Here is a 19,372-nt window from a genome sequence, read left to right on the forward strand (position 1 = left end):
TAGATTTAATTAGAGGTCACTCCTGATTTCTTTATGTTTAGACTTGTAAGCAGGCGTGACTCCTCCACAGTCCACAGCAGTGTCCCCTGCTCCCAGTGACACCTTCCTCCAGCAACATCCAAAGCTCAAGCAACAGAGCAGCAGGAAAGTCTCAGAAATGGTAAAGTCACTGTGTGGGTTTTTCAGTGAGAAGTGGAGTAGGTTTTTCTCAGAGATGTCTCTCTTAATTATCGTGGTCTTTTCTTCCTTGGGTAGTCCCCGTTGTCCAGGAGGATCAGATGTCCAACAGCAGCTTCATCACTGAGTTCCTCCTCCTGCCATTTGCAGACACACGGGAGCTGCAGCTCCTGCACTTCGCACTCTTCCTGGGCATCTACCTGGCTGCCCTCCTGGGCAACGGCCTCATCCTCACCACCATAGCCTGCAACCACCACCTCCACACCCCCATGTACTTCTTCCTCCTCAACCTCGCCCTCCTCGACATGGGCTGCATCTCCACCACTGTCCCCAAAGCCATGGCCAATTCTCTTCATGATACCAGGGCCATCTCCTATGCAGGATGTGCTGCACAGGTCTTTCTTTTTCCTTTTCTCATGTCGGCAGATTTGTTTCTTCTCACTGTCATGGCCTATGACCGCTACGTTGCCATCTGCAAGCCCCTGCACTATGGGACCCTTCTGGGCAGCAGAGTTTGTGCCCAGATGGCAGCAGCTGCGTGGGGCAGTGGATTTCTCTATGCTCTACTGCACACTGCCAATACATTTTCCCTGCCCCTCTGCCAAGGCAATGCTGTGGACCAGTTCTTCTGTGAAATCACACAGATCCTAAAAATCTCCTGCTCAGACTCCTACCTGAGGGAAGTTGGACTTCTCGCATTCAGTGGCATTCTGGTTTTGGGGTGTTTTGTATTCATTGTGCTGTCCTATGTGCAGATCTTCAGGGCTGTGCTGAGGATCCCCTCTGAGCAGGGACGCCACAAAGCCTTTTCCACGTGCCTCCCTCACCTGGTTGTGGTCTCCCTGCTAGTTAGCACTGGTGTATCTGCCTACCTGAAGCCTCCCACTATCTCCTCTTCATCCCTGGACATGATAATGGCTGTTCTATATGCAGTGATGCCCCCAGCAGTGAACCCCCTCATCTACAGCATGAGAAACCAGGAGCTCAAGAATGCCATTAGGAAAGTGATGTCATGGATGTTTATCAGGATTTGCTCAGGAAATTAATTGGACCCTTCAGCAGCTATAGACTGCTTCTTTTGCTTCTTCTACACATGAATTGTGGTTTATGTCATGACAGGCTAAGCCTGGTTTTACTTCTAGAAGACTTTTTTTTTTCCATTTTCCCCTTGTGATACTATTTTCCACAAAGAAATGCCATTCTTCATCCCCTTGCACTTAAGTACCAACATATCTTATGTGACCCTCAGGCTCTGCATAAACAAGGAGCCAGTCTCTCTGTGTATTTAAACAAAATAAATGAACCTACAGCAAATTCTTTTTCTGGATCCCACTCTCAGCAGAGCAGAGACATAATGGGACCAGCGAACCCCCTTCTGGCTGCCCTGGCCCACGGGCTGCAGGAGCTGCCTGCAGACCCACAGGGATGGCACGGAGGGACTGCAGGCCTCTGATGATCTGCTGCAGAGAAGAGCAGGGGACACCACAGCAGGGTACGCTGATCTCTGTATGCTTCTGCCATGGATGTTTCCATCTGTGGAGCTGAGCCCTCTATGCCCCAGGAGCTAGTGTTCCCTTCAGAGGGGCCGGGGCTGTGGTGGCAGTGCCCAGAGCCCTGCAGCAGCCTGCAGTGGGCATTGCCCTGGAGCCACTGCCACTGGGCTGGGCAGAGGGCAGGGAGGCGGGCAGAGGTCAGGAAGGTGGGGAGCCGGGCTCAAGGCCTGTGTCAGGGCAATGGCCAGCCCTGCCAGCCTCTGTCTTGGCCCAGAGCCCTGCAGACCTGGAGCAGGGCTGTCTGCAGAGCCCTCATGGGACATGGCTAGGTCAGGGCAGGGGCCATGGGATGGAGGAGGCTGCAAAGACAGGAGGGCCATGGTGGAAAGGGACCCTGATGGTTCCATTGGGATTGTAATGGGGAGAGATCCACCCAGCCTTGAATGTGCACTGCCATATGTGGTGCCTTGGCAGCACGGCTGTGGGACCATGTGTGGGGCAGTGGGGCTGGGATGATGCAGGGACAGGGCTCTGAGAGGGGCCATGAAGGATCTGTCAGGGCATGACAGCAAGGACAGGCTCCAAAAACAGAAATTTATGGTGGAGATGGAGGTATGGTTTTAGCAAGGGCAGAGCTCACCTGGAAGTGGTGTTATCGAGAAAAGTCAAGAGCAAAGAGAAGAGCTTCTGCTGGAGCTAAGGCTCAGATTTCTCACCCAGCTCACCCAGGGCTCGCCCTGAGCAAGGCGGCCACGAACCCTTCCTGCCCTCCAGCCTGCCCCACGCTGCCAGGTGGCTGTAGCAGAGGGGACCCCCAGCCAGCCCCTCGATGGGGCTCTGCCAGCCCCTCGCCCTCCCCTCTGCAGTGACGTCATTGCTGCCCAGGGGGCTCTCTGATGCGCGGGATGATGTCACAGTGCCTGCCGGCCAGCCCTTCTGAGGGCCAATCAGGCTGCTGCACTGGCAGTGACCTCACTCCAGCCCCCTCCCCACGGCCTGCCTCTCCCCTTCCCTCTCCCCTGTCTGGACCCCAGGGACAAAAGTCGGTGTTATGCAGCAGCTTTGCAGTGGTGGCCTCCGTGGTGGTTTTGCCAGGGAGGACATCTGCCCATGTGCCAAAAGGACCTACTACCACCAAGATGCATTTGGTGCTTTGAGCTGTCACTGGCAGAGGTCTTGCAAAGTCTTTCTGCAGTTGTGCCCAGGGACCTTCACTCCATTGGTCCTGGGCTGGGGCTTTCACTTCAGCTGAACCTGTGTTGGTTGTGGCACAAGCAAGACGCCTCTTACAGCTGCGCTCTGCATCCTCCTTCATGGGAGGGCACCACTCCGTGTCCTTCTCTGTGCTCACAGTGTTTGTCTTAGCTCACGGATGAACCGGATTTAATCTGCTTGAGTCTTCTGAGTCCCAATCCAAGGCCTATTGCCTGCTGCACTGTCGTAGTTTAACCCGGCCGGCAGCTAAACACCACGAAGCCGTTCGCTCACCCTCCCCCCTCCCTCTCTGGGACAGGGGAGAGAAATGGAAAGTGAAGCCCGTGAGTTGAGATAAAGACAGTTTAATAAAACAGGAAAATAATAATAACAATAATAATAATAATAATAATAATACAATGATGACAATAGTACTACTACTAATAATATGTACAAACAAGTGATGCACAATGCAATTGCTCACCACTCGCTGACCGATGCCCAGCCTCACCCCGAGCAGTCCGGCCCCCTCCCCCTGGCTAGCCACCCCTATATATTGTTTAGCATGACGTCAGATGGTATGGAATACCCCTTTGGCTAGTTTGGGTCACCTGTCCTGGGTCTGTCCCCTCCCAGCTCTTGCTGCACCCCCAGCCTGCTCATTGGCAGGACAGAGCAAGAAACTGAGACGTCCTTGGCTTGGTGTAAGCACTGCTCTGCAACAATTAAAGCATCGGGGTGTTATCAGCACTCTTCTCATCCTAAGCCAAAACACAGCATTCCACCAGCAACTAGGAAGAAAAATAATTCTGTTCTAACTGAAACCAGGACATGCACCTACCGCGCAATAACTATTACTTCCCCATACTACGCTGATTGACCTGATGAGTCTGTTCATATTAATTGCTTTTAATTTCCCTAGTTGGAAGGGGACATATTCCCAGACTGGGACAAGCTGCTGAGCTCTGCCACAGCCACTCACAGTCACCTGCTATTGAGTCTTTCAGCCTCAGGTTGTCACACGTGACTCAAGACGAGTTTCTCAGGGTCTCAATGGCCATTTCAAGTGTAGTTAACTCCAGCAATCCACTGGCAAGTGTGCCAGGATGCATGGTGCATTCCCGCAGGAATCCCTCACAGAACCTATGGTTTTATCTAGGCCACAGTCTCAAGTTCCCAGACTGCAGTGGCTGCCTTGCAATGATTGTGACTTATGTTAGACTCATAGAAACATAGAACCATAGTGCCATGTAGGTTGGGAAAGACCTGCCACATCATTTGGGTCAGGCCAAAGACGACAAGCTAACAAACTCTGATCTTTATACAGCTCTTCCTGATAAATTCGGCAGTGGCCTTGTGTTCCTTTTGTTTCCTCTTTAACTGTAACTTCAGCAGGAATAGTTCATCTTGGTACCATGGCACAAGCATACAGAGGTCAGTGTCCCCTGCTGTGTCCCGTTCTCCTCTGCATCAGACCCTCAGAGGCCTTCAGCCCCTCCGTAGCATTCCTGGGGGTCTTCAGGCATCTCCTTCCACCCAGGACCAGGGCAGCCTGCCCTGACCTGCTGCAGAGAGAAAAAGGTTTACTATTCCTGTTTATTAATCCACTGAAAATAGATCTCAGAGAAAGAAATTGCTCCAGCTTCATTTATTTTGATAAAATACACAGAGAGCCTTTTTTCACTGAAACCATAGGTCACACAGACAAGGGAATACTCAGGTAGAAGGAAGTGAAGGGCTTTTCTGTGTAGACAACATTACAACAAGGACACAAAGGAAAAACAACCAAATAAATCAACAAACACCAAACAGAAAGGCAAGAGTGCCTGTCGTGACATACGCTGGGAGTAATTTGCAGAAAAAGGTAGACAGTCTGTGGCCACAGATAAAAACCCAATCAACAGTTTCCATATTGAATCCCTGAAATCCTGGTTCCTCATGCTGTAGATGAAGGGGTTCAATACTGGAGGCAGCACTGAGTACAGAACTGCCACAATGAGGTTCAGGTTTGGGGAGGAGATGGAAGGGGGCTTCAGGTAGGCAAATATGACAGTGCTGAAAAAGAGTGAGACAACAGAGAGGTGAGGGATGCATGTGGAAAAGGATTTGTGCCGGCCCTGCTCAGAGGGGATCCTCAGCACAGCCCTGAAGATCTGCACATAGGACAGAACAATGAAAACAAAGCATCCAAAACCCAAAAAGGAAGTGAATGTGAGAAGCCCAGCTTCCCTGAGGTAGGAGTCTGTGCAAGAGAGCTTGAGGACCTGGGGGATTTCACAGAAGAACTGGTCCACAGCATTGCCTTGGCAGAGGGGCAGGGAAAATGTATTGGCAGTGTGCAGCAGAGCATAGAGAAAGCCACTGCCCCAGGCAGCTGCTGCCATCTGGGCACAAGCTCTGCTGCCCAGGAGGCTCCTGTAGTGCAGGGGCTTGCAGATGGCAACGTAGCAGTCATAGGACATGACAGTGAGAAGAAAATACTCTGCTGATATCAAGAAGATAAATGAAAAGACCTGTGCAACACATCCTGCATAGGAAATGGCCCTCGTATCCCAGAGGGAATTGGCCATGGCTTTGGGGAGAGTGGTGGAGATGCAGCCCAGGTCGAGGAGGGCGAGGTTGAGGAGGAAGAAGTACATGGGGGTGTGGAGGCGGTGGTCGCAGGCTGTGGCTGTGAGGATGAGGCCGTTGCCCAGGAGGGCAGCCAGGTAGATGCCCAGGAAGAGCGCGAAGTGCAGGAGCTGCAGCTCCCGTGTGTCTGCGAACGGCAGGAGGAGGAACTCAGTGATGGAGCTGCTGTTGGACATCTGAGACATCCTAGACACAGGGATGATCCAAGGAAGGAAAGACAGTGATAATGAGGAGAGGGATCTCTGAGAAAAACTTAATCCATGTCTCACTGAAACCCCCTACAGTGACTTTCCCATTTCTGGGACTTTTCTCCTGCTCTGTTGTTTGAGCTTTGGATGGTGCTACAGTCAAGTGCTACTGGGAGTAGGGACACTGCTATGGACTTTGGAGGAGTCACGCCTGTCCTACAGGTCTAAACATAAAGAAATCAGGAGAGACCTCTGATTAAATCTACCTCTGATATATGTGGACTTCCCAGCATTACCATTCTCAACACTCTTGACTGCCAAACAGCATTTGTGGTTTAATTTGTTCCAACTGCATCTGTGACACTCAGAGGAGTCTTTTGAGGGTAGAAAACCCTGGCATTTTTCCTACATTCCAGGTGAGATTTTGTGAATGTCCTGTGAGGATTTTGTGAAGCGCAGTGAGGATAACCAGTCTGTCCATCTACCCTGGTCTCAGCCAGACTCCTTTAGGGCTCAGTCGAGTTGCCCACAGTGAACTGCTCAATGATTGTGGCCTCCAGAATGTCTGGGAAAATGATTCAGCTTTTTCCTTCCCTACAGACTGCATTGCCCCAAGCCCCAGAGTTTAGAAGGGGGTTTGGGCACCTTTCCTCTAAGGGCAGATCTGCGTGGTGGGACCAAGAGGGTCAGAGCTTGAGCTGCAGCTGAAAGCCAGATCTGCAGGGAGCCATAAAGCAACAACAGCAACACTAGGTGTAGGAACAGAGAGAAATAGCACAAGGCTTCTGCCAGGGGAGGCAAGGCCAGGGAGGGACTGACAAGAACTCAGGAGACTCTGCTCTGCTGGAGGTTCTGCTGCTGATGTTATGAGTCGCGTTCTCAATCCTGTGACCTAGAGGGCAGAGAGGTGCCAGACTACTCTGTTAGCACTGTCCTACCATTCCCTGCCCATGGCTGTGCTGCCTGCAGCTGTCCCTGCCTGCAGCTGGGTCTCTGTCCCCACGCCTCCTGCCTGCAGCTCACAGCCCCCATCCCACCCGCTGGGTGCTCAGCTCTGCCCTGCAGACACCTCCTGGCAACAGGGCTCTGCCCAGGGGCAGCTCGCTGGGAGCGTGTCCTAGAGCCCAGGGCACACAGATCCTGCTGACACTGCGTAAGTGGTGGTGGAGCATTCTAGGGGTTGAGAGGCAGGAAAGGGACTTGCTGTGGTCCTTGTAATGCTGCTTGTGAAGTCTTAGACGTAAAAGCCCCTATCCTGAAACAGCAGACTATATTTCTCTTCTCACTGAGGCAAAGAAGAGAAAAACGTAAGCAGAGAGTCTGGAAAGCTAAGAGTGAACAGGAATTCTCACCTTTATCCCTGCTCTTTCAAAGTCCCCGTGGATACATCCTGCTTGCACTGTGGAGCTGTGAGCAGGCTGCCCCAGGCAGCAGCCTCCCACCACCAGCAGGACCCTGCCCTGCCGGGGGGGCTCTTTCCACCCACAGCTTCTCCCCGCAGCGCCCTGGGCAGCTCCCCGGGCAGGCTGAGTGCTGAGCCTGGCAGGCGGCAGAGGCCCTGCCCCGCCACACAGCCCCTGGGCCACAGCAGGGACCCTGCTCTGCACCACAGCCCTGGACACCCCTGCCTGCACCCCCAGCTTCTCCTGCCTCCACGAATTTCGGCTGCATTGCCCTCCAGCCAGACACTTACCGGGTGCAGGGCTGGGAAGTCTTCTCCCCCGGTGAGCTCTGGGCATGCTGCTACTTCTGCCTGCCTTTAAGCACTGTGTCTCTGCAGGCAGTGCCCCCAGCCCTGCTGCGCTGTGCAGAGGAGCTGCTCCTGGGCAGAGCTGTCTCTGTGCAGCGCTGCCCGCTTGCCTGGAGCTCCCCTTGGGCCCAGGAGCCCGGCCCAGCTCAGCAGCAGAGGCCCAGCCCAAGGCCTCCCTTGCTCTGCCCCCCACCAGGCTCCCTGCACATGGCCCTGGGGCTGCAGGGGAACCTGCTGGGAAACAGCCTGAAGGGATCCCTGGGCTTCCCTCCCTCCCCTGGGCACACACGCTTCTTGACAGCAGGATCATTTCTCCAAAAAGTCAGGCAGCAGAGTCCGTTAAGACATCTCATGCTGGATTTTAATCCTGTGGCTAGGAGGGCACTCAGCTCACACCCATGCCTGCCCAAGGCACATAGGAACTGGGATTCGCCTGCCCTCACTTCAGGTGTGCACCACATGGGCACCTGCAGGTGTGCTCCTTTTTTCATCTCCAGGATCATTAATGGAGATTGAGGAAATCAGGGGGCTGCAAACACCTGGTGACAGGTCAGGGGGCAGAGGTACGTGCAGGCATCTGCAAGCTCTCATGGAGGTACCCTGAGGGACAGGGCAGCACCCGGGGGCATCCCATTGGAGGCTGGTGAGGAATGCCTTTGGCCAGCTGAAATGACAGCAAATGCACCCATTTAGGACAAGTAAACCTGTCCCTCCTCAGTAGGCTCAGGGCAGCCTGTAGAGGCATCCACCTGACCAAATGGAGAACTGTGCCACGGGGAGAGCTGAGTCTCTCTCTCCCTCTTCTCCATCTGGTTTTCCCTCCATCTCCAGGGACTGTAACGGCACTTGTCTCATGGACATCCCTACATTGCCTAATGAAATTCGGGGCAGCTGCTCTATTTAATAGCCAATTCCAGGCCTGCAGTTCCACCTGAGATGCCAACGCTGCCCAGCACCACTGGAGCATGCAGCTGACATGGACAGCACAGGACCAACAGGACAGCTCTGGCCATTTATAGCTGGTACTTAACAGGCACTCCTGAGAGCATCTCTGACAGACCTGGTGCTTATGAGCAAGTGACTGCTTCTCAGAGAGCCAAGGTCTGTCCCACCTCTATTCGGTAGAGGCAGGCAACGCATGGATATGAGGCACATCACACAAGAGTTTCCACTTGTGTTGTTCAGCTCGCAAACATTTCTGCTGCTTATCACCTCCATCCTTCATTCACCTCTTTGATTGTACCATCCAGACACAACCCAATGATTTTTTGTCTGTGTCCCTGAATCACAGGTTGCCCATACCAAGGACATTTTCAGCAGCCCCTTCCCCTGCCTGGAGATCGGCCTCATCTCCAGCACTGGCCCTCAGGGCTGCACCAACACCACAAAGGCCCTCTGCTGTCAGGGCGGCACAGCCCAGGCCTGTTTCCTTCTGGCCTCAGGAACACCAGGGCTTGCCCTCCTTCGGGTCCCTCATTTCATCCTCCTATGGCCATCAGCCATCCACGGCAGCAGGTCTCTGCCCTGCTGGAAAGCCTTTGCATGTCTTGGGTCTTGGGCAGAAGGTCTGGGACTAGTTTGAGTTTGGCCCTTGTGCCACAGCTGAGGTGCTGCAGTCCAGATGTGCCCCAATGCCCTCAGCCTGGGGCACAGACGGGAGGAGCTGAATCTTGACTGCAAGGAAGCTGTGTCAGCATTAAGGAGTGCACTGCATCTGTCCCAAGCTGTTCTCCCTACTCTCCCCTTCATCTGCAGTGCTGCACTACCCCTCTCCCTTACCATGAGGTGCTGAAGGTAAGTTTGCCATTCCCTCGTGTGCCACCTCTGCCTGTGGCATGGCAGCGGGGATGTCCTGGGCGAGGGTGCTGAGGCCTTCTCTGAGCACAGAGCCTTGTGGGACATGAGGGGAGGAAGGCCCAGGAATGTGCTGCAATTCCCTCCATATAACACATCCTAATGCATCCTAACACATATAATGCATTCCAGGCGCCTTCGCTCCCATCGTTTGAAAAAAGCCCATCCCCAGGAAAAGACTCAAACCGGACCTTCCTGGGAGAGCTCCCAAAAGCAGAGGTATCTTAGTACAAGAACACAGCAGGGACTACTCCAGTGCTCCACTTCCTTTATTCCGTGGGCTTTGCCACCATTTGGAGATGTTCCTGGTGGATTTGTCAAGAAATGCCACAAAATATGTCTCCTTGCTACTGACCTCACAGGCCTTCAAATGACACGGTCTGATGTCACAGGGGGAAGCCCTGCATCACTGGGATATGATCACTGGAGCAGCGGCAGTGCTCCCCTTCCCTGCAAGGCCTGGTCCCTGCTGGGCACTGCTTGGGTGCTCCCCACCGCTGTCCTTCTGTGGCCAGGAGTGGGGTCAGCAGGCAGCAAGCTTGCACTGGGCGACCCTCGCTGACAGGCAGAGGAGCAGGGGCACCTTGCAGAGGAGCTGTGGTTGAGGAGCCAGGGCTGGCATCCCTTGTCCTGAGCTGAGGGCCAGCAGCAAGCGAGATGGAGGGCTGCTGGAGCACGACCATCACCTCTGTCCTGACTTCCATGTTCCCAGTGCTCCTGCAGCTCTCCCCCAAAGGTGAGGGTGTCAGCAGCCCCTTCCCAACATGTGTCACAGGGGCTGGCAGCTGTCCAAAGCTTTGCGGGGGGCTGGAAATGGCTGGTGGCTGCTGCAAGAGCCTTGCCTGAGTGTCCCTCTGGGCTCAGGGGAGTATGCGGTAGCCAGGATTCCTGGGTCCTGATGCTAGGGGTGCCCTAAGCCCCAGGGCTTCTCTGGGCATGGCTCAGCCTCCTTGTGATGGGGACAGTCCAGGGACAGGTTTCCCTGGGAGCTGGTGTCTCTTTGGGATCTGTCTCTGGGAGGAAAGACGACCGGTGTCCCAGATACTGGTGTGTCCTCCAGTTCCCACAGGCCTCTCAGGAATGTGCCAAAAATGCCTGTGTTGGAAATCAAGCCTTCCCCTTGTACTGATCTCCTTCAGGGGAACCAGCCCCTCTTGTGCCACCAGGCTGGCAGAGCGTGTTCTGGGTGCTGAGATGCCATCCCTGGATGGCCACAGCCCTGGTGCTGGACCCTTCCAATCTCCCTACTGTGGTGGGTTTACACAGGTACACAGGTGAACTCCATGGCCACCGCTCTTTTACTTCCCCACCTACAAGGAAAAGGGGGAAAAAATACGATGAAAAGAGCTCAAGGCTTGAGGTAGAACAGGAGGTCACCCACCAAATATCCTCATGGGTACCAATTATCATCACAGGCAAGACAGACTTAGCATAGGCAGATTAATATAGCGTATTGACTATCAGTGGCGGACTACAACCTTGAGGAAATACAAGCAAACTAAAAACACCATTCCCCTCATCAAGCCTCCTGTAACTCCTTGTCCTGGGTGGAACAGGAGAATTGGGAATTGCTGTCAGTCTGTGACATTGTTTCCACTGCTCCTTGATGGTCAATCTCTGCCCTCTCTGCGTCCCTCCTGTGGGATGCCCTCCTTCCCAAATGAATCCTGCGTGGGACCATAAAGGGCTCAGATAATGACAGATATGACTGGATCATGTTAAAATAAAGTTGTTAGAAGCAATATATCAGCTTCATAGTTGCTGACCACAATGTTCATTTTTTGTTGGTGTAGTAGTCCTGTTTGGTCTCAGAACTGTGTTGGGTAGCACATTACATATTGTGTGTGTTCCCTGTTGTGCTGTTTATCCTTTGTGCGTGCTCGTTTATGGTTATTAGTTTACTCTATGGCCTAACACTACCTTATGTTGTGATAAAATTACTGGTCATGAGACAAATCTGGTAGTTGTACTCAGCATTGCTGTCACCTCCATGCTCGAGGAACTTTCTCTCAGAAACTATTTATAATTAACAGTCTTCACTTTTCTCCTCGGGGAGCCAATCTATGGAAGGGATGAGAGGGGACACTTCTTCTTCCCACAGCTAGTTACAATAGCTCTTTGAAACTTGGAATCCTTGGAATGTTCAAACCAGCCTGTACCTATTGTTATGTGTCCTGAATGTGTTTCAGGTTTTGTTTAAGGTCAGAGTAAACTATTTCAGAATGCCACACAATGATCTGCCCTGAGGCAGGATAATTATGAGGGGCAGGGTGTGTGGGAGGATTTGGGCAGGCACCTAGAACTGTGGGCACCTCCAATGCTTTCTAACTTCACCCCTGAAGAAGTGCAGAATCATAAAAATAAAAAAAATAAAATAAATAAATAAATAAATAAAAAGGCAGAATGCTTGAAAAAGGAGTGTCATCACCCTGGCGATTCCAAAGAGGGAGAAATCACTGCAGTGTGCTGGGGCTTGGCCTATGCTTACGAGTTGCAATCTACACAACTCCAGTCCCTGCGACTGGGCCAGAGAAGCAACCTGTGCCTCTATCACTCATACATACATATGAGAAGAAACAGGAGAGACAAAATCAGCTTGTTTAGCTAGGAAAGAAGCTCCTACTCATACAGGGGAGGAGGAAGAAAAAGACGAGGCAGGCTCCTCCCAAGTAGAGCCATCACAGGAAAAGGTGGATGAAGACAGAGATAACATAAAAGGAGCAGTAAGCTCCTGATCACCATTCCTTGGGGAGCTGTGAGATGTGTGATTACAGAATCACAGAATCACAGAATTTCTAGGTTGGATGAGACCTCAAGATCATCGAGTCCAACCTCTGACCTAATGCTAACAGTCCCCACTAAACTACATCCCTAAGCTCTACATCTAAACGTCTTTTAAAGACTTCCAGGGATGGTGACTCCACCACCTCCCTGGGCAGCCTGTTCCAATGCCTCACAACCCTTTCAGTAAAGAAGTTCTTCCTAACATCCAACCTAAAACTCCCCTGGCACAACTTAAGCCCATTCCCCTTCGTCCTGTCACCAGACATGTGGGAGAATAGACCAACCCCCACCTCGCTACAGCCTCCTTTAAGGTGTCTGTAGAGAGCGATAAGGTCGCCCCTGAGCCTCCTTTTCTCCAGGCTGAACAAGCCCAGCTCCCTCAGCCGCTCCTCATAGGACTTGTTCTCCAGGCCCCTCACCAGCTTCGTCGCCCTTCTCTGGACCCGCTCAAGCACCTCGATGTCCTTCTTGTAGCGAGGGGCCCAAAACTGAACACAGTACTCGAGGTGCGGCCTCACCAGAGCTGAGTACAGGGGGACGATCACCTCCCTAGCCCTGCTGGTCACAGTGTTTCTGATACAAGCCAGGATGCCGTTGGCCTTCTTGGCCACCTGAGCAGACTGCTGGCTCATATTCAGCTGACTGTCCACCATCACTCCCAGGTCCTTCTCCGCCAGGCAGCTCTCCAACCACTCATCTCCCAGCCTGTAGCTCTGCTTGGGGTTGTTGCGCCCCAGGTGCAGGACCCGGTACTTGGCCTTGTAAAAAAAAAAAAAAACAAACAGTAACTATATATTTAAAGATACATGAAGGACAAATATATTTATGGACTGTAAGCCACAGTAAAACACTGCAACAGTGCTGAATACTGTCATTTACACTAACAATTTTCCTTACAGAGCAAAAGCCACCTCATGGTTACTAGAGGATTCTACTGTAACTTTATGGGGATAAGACAGTGCAAGTGACTTATTCTTCATATACTGGGAACTTGCTATGTACCTCAAATTCAGATTTCTGGCATACTTTAAATATGGTATTGTACCAGCTATAGTTTATTATGGGAATCCCAGAAACATCAGCAAAGTTAATACAGAAGTTAAGTTGCATTCGCCTGGAAGTGAAAACTTGATCCACATCTTCCTAGCAATATTTGTATCAGCTATTTAGCAGGATTTTAGCCCACTTTATTTATGAGCTTGAATTAAAAAAATAGTGTTCTATAAGTTAGGTATGAAATCATTTATGAAGCATAAGTTAAGAGATAAACATGGCCACACTCCCACAGCTGGGGGCTGGAGGAGGATGCAAATGCAGTAGGGCCATGGCAGGAGGGGACCCCAAGTGTGTCATTGAAATCGTAATAGCAGGAGCTTGACCCAACCCTGAATGTAAATTGCCATGTGTGTTGCCTTGGCAACACGGCTGTGGGACCATGTGTGGGGCAGTGGGGCTGGGCCGTTGCAGGGACAGGGCACTAAGAGAGGCCATGAAGGATCTGCCAGGGGGTGACAGCAAGGACAGGCTCCAAAAAAGAAACTTAGATATCTGACCTTTGTGGTGGACATATGCTTTTAGGAAAGGCAAAGCTCACCTAGAGTTGGTGTCTGCAAGAATATCCAGCCATGTGTACACAAAGACACAATCTTTTAAACACATGTGGATGTGCACATGAAGGCGGGTATGGCTGAGCACACCCAGACCAACTGCAACTGGAAGAAGGCAGGACAGAGAGATGCGATCAGGTACAGGGTATCTGGAGTCTCTAGAGCAAGGACCAGACCTCTGGTCTCCACTGCTCCCCTCTATCTCTCTGTGCCATTTGCCCATCGCTCACATCTCTGCCCACCAAGGGCACATGAGATGCTGCTGTCCCTCACAGCCCTGCCTGTAATCTGCTCCTTTCTCCCGCTGTGCTTTGTCACACCCAGCACTTCCTTGTGCCTTTTCCCACAGGCTCCCACCCCATGTCCAGATGGCATCACTGCAGGGCAGCCCTCCCCATGGGCCCCGGCATCTGCCTGCAGCTTCCACAGCTGCTGCTCTTGATGGCCTCCTGAGGCCTGCCTGCTCCTAGCCCATTGCACTGTTGTGAGGAGGTGACCTCAGCAGCAGCAGCCCAGCCATGGTGGACAGAGCTGTCCCCTGTCAGAGCTGCCCCCCGTGTCCCATGGGGTTTGTGATGCACTCGATGACATCGCTGTGTCTGCCTGCCTGCCACCAGGCAGTCAGGTCACTGCAGTAGGAATGGCATCACAACCCACCTCCCAGCCGTGTCACTGGGACCTTCCTCCACATCTCCCCTCTCCCCAGCTCCCAGCACTGCTGGGTTGGTTTCCTGATAGTTCAGGTGATGTAAACTCCTAGAATCCCAGCCACTTGCCCATCTCTCTCCCAGTTATCTATGTGTATACGTGTAACTCTGTATATACATTTACCTTTACTTGCACATACAGCTGTAGTTACAGCTGTAGCTACACAAATATTTTTCACTATACAGACAGAAAGATGTGAATATTCCCACCAAGAAAGGCAGGTAATGCAGATATGTATATATATCTTCCCCTGTACTTGCATTGCCAGAATTTCTCTTATGCACTGCACTTCATCTCAGTCTTTGAGGTATTTCCACCTGGCCTTACGAAACAGACCATGCTGGAAATCATCTTTCCAGCAGAGTGTGTGGACATGTGCATTTTCCGCTCTTCTGCAGAGTTCCCCTCCACTTGCTCTTGCTCTTTGGTCATTCAGATACTTCTCATATACCCAGTTGCTTCTAGGGGTTTCAGGGAGGTTAAGCTTGCCTGCGTTTCAGTAGTCCCTTTCATCATCCCTGTAGCCAACTCTGTATTTCTCTTTTACCATTTCCTATCTCTCTGTGTCAAAAATTTCTTGTACAGTCATCAATGGTGGATGGTGCACCTCACTGGAGGCAAGTTAGAGTTGACTCACAGCTGTGGACTGTGGTTTTTGTTTGGTTGCTTCTTTTATTTTTGTTGGTGTTAGTTTCTTTTTAATATACTTTTTTTGTAAATATTAAAAAAAAAAAAGACACATCCACACAAAAATAACAACAAAAAACTGTGTGTAGCCAGATGTCTGAGGAAAGGAGGCGGGAGTTGGTGCAAAAATCATAGAATCATAGTATATCCCAAGTTGGACAGGACTCATAAGGATCATAGAGTCAAGCTCCTGGCACCACACAGGTCTGCCCAAAATTTTAGACCATGTGACTAAGTGCACAGTCCAATTGCTTCTTAAACTCTGATAAGCTTGGTGCCATGACTCTGTATCTGGGGAGCCTGTTCCAGTGTGTAACTACCTCTCAGTGAAGAGTTATCTTCCTGATATCCAGCCTGAACCTCACCTGTCGCAGCTTGACACCATTCCCTCTGGTCCTATCACTGGTCACTAAAGAGAATAGAGGGGTGCCTGCCGCTCCACTCTCCCTCGTGAGGGAGACTAGACCATGATGAGGTCTCCCCTCAGCCTCTCCTTTTCCAGGTTGAACAGGCCAAGTGACCTCAGCTGTGCCTCCCCTCTAGGCCCTTCACCATTTTTGTAGTCCTTCACTGGACTCTCTCCAATAGTTTCATATCCTTTCAGTACTGTGGTGCCCAGAACTGCACACAGTACCCAAGGTGAGGCCCCAACAGTGCAAGGTAGAGCAGGATATTCACCTCCATCAACTGACTAGCAATGCCGTGCTTGATGCACCCCAGGATACGGTTGGCCCTCCTGGCTGCCAGGGCACACTACTGACTCATATTCAGCTTGCTATCAACCTGCCAGCTCATGTTCAGGAAAGCTTTGAGCACACACCCAGATCCCTTTCCTGTGCACAGCTTTCCAGCCAGTCTTCCCCAAGCCTGTAGAATTGCATGGGGTTGTTGTGGCCAAAGAGGAGGAAGTAGCACTTACCCATGGTGAACCTCATCCCACAGCCCTCTGCCCATCAATCCAGCCTGTCCAGGTCCCTCTACTGGGCCTTCCTACCCACTGGCAGATTGACACTTCCCTCCACCTTGGTGTCATCTGCAAACGTACTGGGGGTGCACTCAATTGCCTCATCCAAATCATCAATAAAAATGTTAAACAGGATGGGCCTCAACACCAACCCCTGGGGAACACCACTCGTGACTGGTCACCAGCTGGATTTCAGTCTGGCCACCACTACTGTCTGGGCCCGGCCACCCAGCCAGTTTTTAAGCCAGCAAAGTGTGTGCCTGTCCAAGCCATGGGCTGCCAGCTTCTCCAGGAGAATACTGTGGGAGATCATGGCAAAGGCCTTGCTGAAGTCTAGGTAGACTATGTCATCAGGCTTTCCTTCATTCTCCAGGCAGGTCACTGGTCATAGAAGGAGATGAGGTTGGTCAGGCAGAACTTGCCTTTCTTGAACCCATACTGACTGGGCCTGATCCTCTGGTAGTCCTGTATATGCTGCATAATTGCATTCAAGATGACCTGTCCCATCACCTTTCCTGGCACCGAGGTCAGGCTGACAGACCTGCAGTTCCCTAGTCCTTCTTTATGACCTTTCTTAAAGATGGGCATCACATTAGCAAGTCTCTACTCACCCAGGACATCTTTGGAGGATCATGACCACTGACAGATGCTGGAAAGCGTCTGATAGGTGGTGGAAAGTGACACAAGCTTCTGGAAAGCTTGGTAACAACCTTGAAAAAACAGCCAAGCCTTCAGACAGTGCACTGTGGAGATCCCATTTTATTTTGAAGGTAAGAGTCAGCTCTGACCTTCTGTTGGACACATATTTGTATAGCCTCAAGAGCAAACAGAGAAGTGTCAATCCTCAGCAGAAGTAGGGTGAAAAAGAGATATTACTCTAAGAGCACAATAAATCAAATGATACCAAAGAGAACAATAACAATATTGACAATGAAAGAAGGACCAGGCCTGAGGGGAGGTACCAAGTTAAGTCAATTCTGGAAAAAGAGGGGAAATTTGTCTCTATTTAGAAACATTCGTGAAATCACTTTCCTAATAGCCCACTTGAGCTCCCTGTTTCTCATGCTGTAGATGAGGGGGTTCAATGTTGGAGGCATCACTGAGTACAGAGCTGTCACCACCAGGTTTAGGGATGGAGAGGAGATGGAGGGGGGCTTCAGGTAAGCAAAAAGGGCAGTGCTGATAAACAGGGAAACCACAAACAGGTGAGGGAGGCATGTGGAAAAGGCTTTGTGTCGCCCCTGGTCTGAAGGCATCCGCAGCACAGCCCTGAAGATCTGCACATAAGAAAAAAGAATGAAAACAAAGCACACGGACGTTAACCAGACACCAATCACAAGCACCCAAAAACTCCTCAGGTAGGAGCGTGAGCAGGAGATCTTCAGGATCTGGGGGATCTCACAGAAGAACTGGTCCACAGCATTGCCTCTGCACAATGGCAGTGAAAATGTATTGGCAGTGAGCAGCAGAGCATAGAGAACCCCACTGCCCCAGGCAGCTGCTGCCATCTGGGCACAAGCTCTGCTGCCCAGGAGGGTCCCGTAGTGCAGGGGCTTGCAGATGGCAACATAGCGATCGTAGGACATGATGGTGAGAATAAAATACTCTGCTGATATCAGAAAGGAAAAAAGAAAGACCTGTGCAGCACATCCTGCATAGGAGATGGCCCTAGTATCATGAAGGGAATTGGCCATGGCTTTGGGGACAGTGGTGGAGATGCAGCCCAGGTCGAGGAGGGCGAGGTTGAGGAGGAAGAAATACATTGGAGTGTGAAGGCGGTGGTCGCAAGCTACGGCGGTAAGGATGAGGCCGTTGCCCAGGAGGGCAGCCAGGTAGATGCCCAGGAAGAGCGCGAAGTGCAGGAGCTGCAGCTCCCTTGTGTCTGCAAATGCCAGGAGGAGGAACTCGGTGATGGAGCTGCTGTTGGACATCTGATCCTCCTGGACAAAGGGGAATACCCAAGGAAGAAAAGATAGTGATCATTAGGAGAGAAAACCTATTTCTCTTCGCATCCAAACACCCCTACAGTGACTTTCCCCTTTCTGAGGCGTTTCTTTTGCTCCCTTGCCTGAGGTCTGGTTGGTGTTGGAGGAATGTGCCCCTGGGAGCAGCGGTCTCTGCTGTGTGTGCTGGAGGATTCAGACCTGTCCTACAGCTCTACATGAAAAGAAACCAGGAGTGATCGCTGATTAAATCTACCTCTGATGTATTGGACTTCACAGCATTACCACTCTCAACACTCTTTACTGATGTACTTGTGATTTACTTTGTTCTATCTACATCACACTCAGGAGCATTTTTAGAGGGTAGAAAACCCTGGCAGTTGTAAGAAATACCAGGTGAGCTTTTGTGAGTCCCGGAAGGTAAAGTGACTGTCCTTAGTGCAGTGAGGATAGCCAGTCTGTCCATCTACCCTGGTCTCAGCCAAACTCCAGGGCTCAGTCGAGTTACCTACATTGGGCTGCCCAATGATTGTGGCCTCAGAAAGTCCCTGGAAGGTGATACAGCTTTGTCCATGCCCCACAGACTGCAATGCCGAGAGCCCCATAGGTTAGAAGGGGAACTCTGGGCACCTTCCTGCTATGGACACATCTGCATGGTGGGACCCAGAGGGTCAGTGCATGAGCTGCAGCTGAAAGCCCCATCTCCCCAATTGCAGGGAGCCATAAAGCAAGAACAGCAGCTGCAGGTCTAAGAAGAGAGCGGAATAGCACAGGGCTTCTGCCAGGGGAGGCAACGCGAGGCACCAACAGGAACTCAGAAGGGCCTGCTGTGAGTGAGGTCCTGGTACTGAGGTTATGAGTCACGTCCTGAATCCTATGAGCTAGAGGGCAGACAGAGAGGTACCAGACTACTCTGCTAGCACTGTCCTGCCATTCCCTGCCCATGGCTCTGTTGTCTGCAGCTGTCCCAACCTGCAGCTGGGTCTCTGTCCCCACGCCTTCTGCCTGCAGCTCACAGCCCCCATTCCACCCGCTGGGTGCTCAGCTCTGCCCTGCAGACACCTCCTGGCAGCAGGGCTCTGCCCAGGGGCAGCTCACTGGGGGCACGTCCTAGAGCCCAGGTCACACAGACCCTGCTGACACTGTGCAAGGGGTGGTGGAGATTTCTGGATAAGATTTACTGGGGGTCCTTGTAACCTCCTTAGGATGCCTTAGGACTGTCAGGCTTTTCTAGAAAATAACATCATATATTTCTGTTTCCACTGAGCCTAAAACAGAAACTGAAAGGAGAGGCTAAGGAAAGATGAGAGTGAAATTCTCTTAGTATTCTGTGGAGCTGTGAGCAGGCTGCCCCAGGCAGCAGCCTCCCACCACCAGCAGGACCCTGCCCTA

At 51.7% G+C, this 19,372-nt stretch overlaps 3 protein-coding genes across 3 annotated transcripts in view; 1 reads left to right on the forward strand and 2 right to left on the reverse strand.

The window, feature by feature from the left end:
• The first annotated feature begins 278 nt into the window (after positions 1-278).
• The window catches only part of LOC139999852 (olfactory receptor 14A16-like), a 48,154-nt gene continuing 29,060 nt past the window's right edge, over positions 279-19,372 (forward strand). Inside the window, exon 1 of the mRNA XM_072029479.1 lies at positions 279-1,021. Coding sequence (XP_071885580.1) covers positions 279-1,021 — 743 coding nt within the window. The remainder of the gene's footprint in view (positions 1,022-19,372) is intronic.
• On the reverse strand, positions 4,622-5,695 carry LOC113841412 (olfactory receptor 14C36-like). Its single transcript, XM_038171740.2, has one exon. It carries the CDS (start codon positions 5,678-5,680, stop codon positions 4,622-4,624), a length of 1,059 nt encoding a protein of 352 aa, XP_038027668.1. The 5' UTR covers positions 5,681-5,695.
• LOC139999787 (olfactory receptor 14C36-like) lies at positions 17,009-17,968 on the reverse strand. Its single transcript, XM_072029411.1, has one exon. The coding sequence runs from the start codon at positions 17,966-17,968 to the stop codon at positions 17,009-17,011; it is 960 nt and encodes a 319-aa protein (XP_071885512.1).

This window comes from Anas platyrhynchos, chromosome 30, assembly GCF_047663525.1.
Source record: "Anas platyrhynchos isolate ZD024472 breed Pekin duck chromosome 30, IASCAAS_PekinDuck_T2T, whole genome shotgun sequence".
NCBI lineage: Eukaryota > Metazoa > Chordata > Aves > Anseriformes > Anatidae > Anas > Anas platyrhynchos.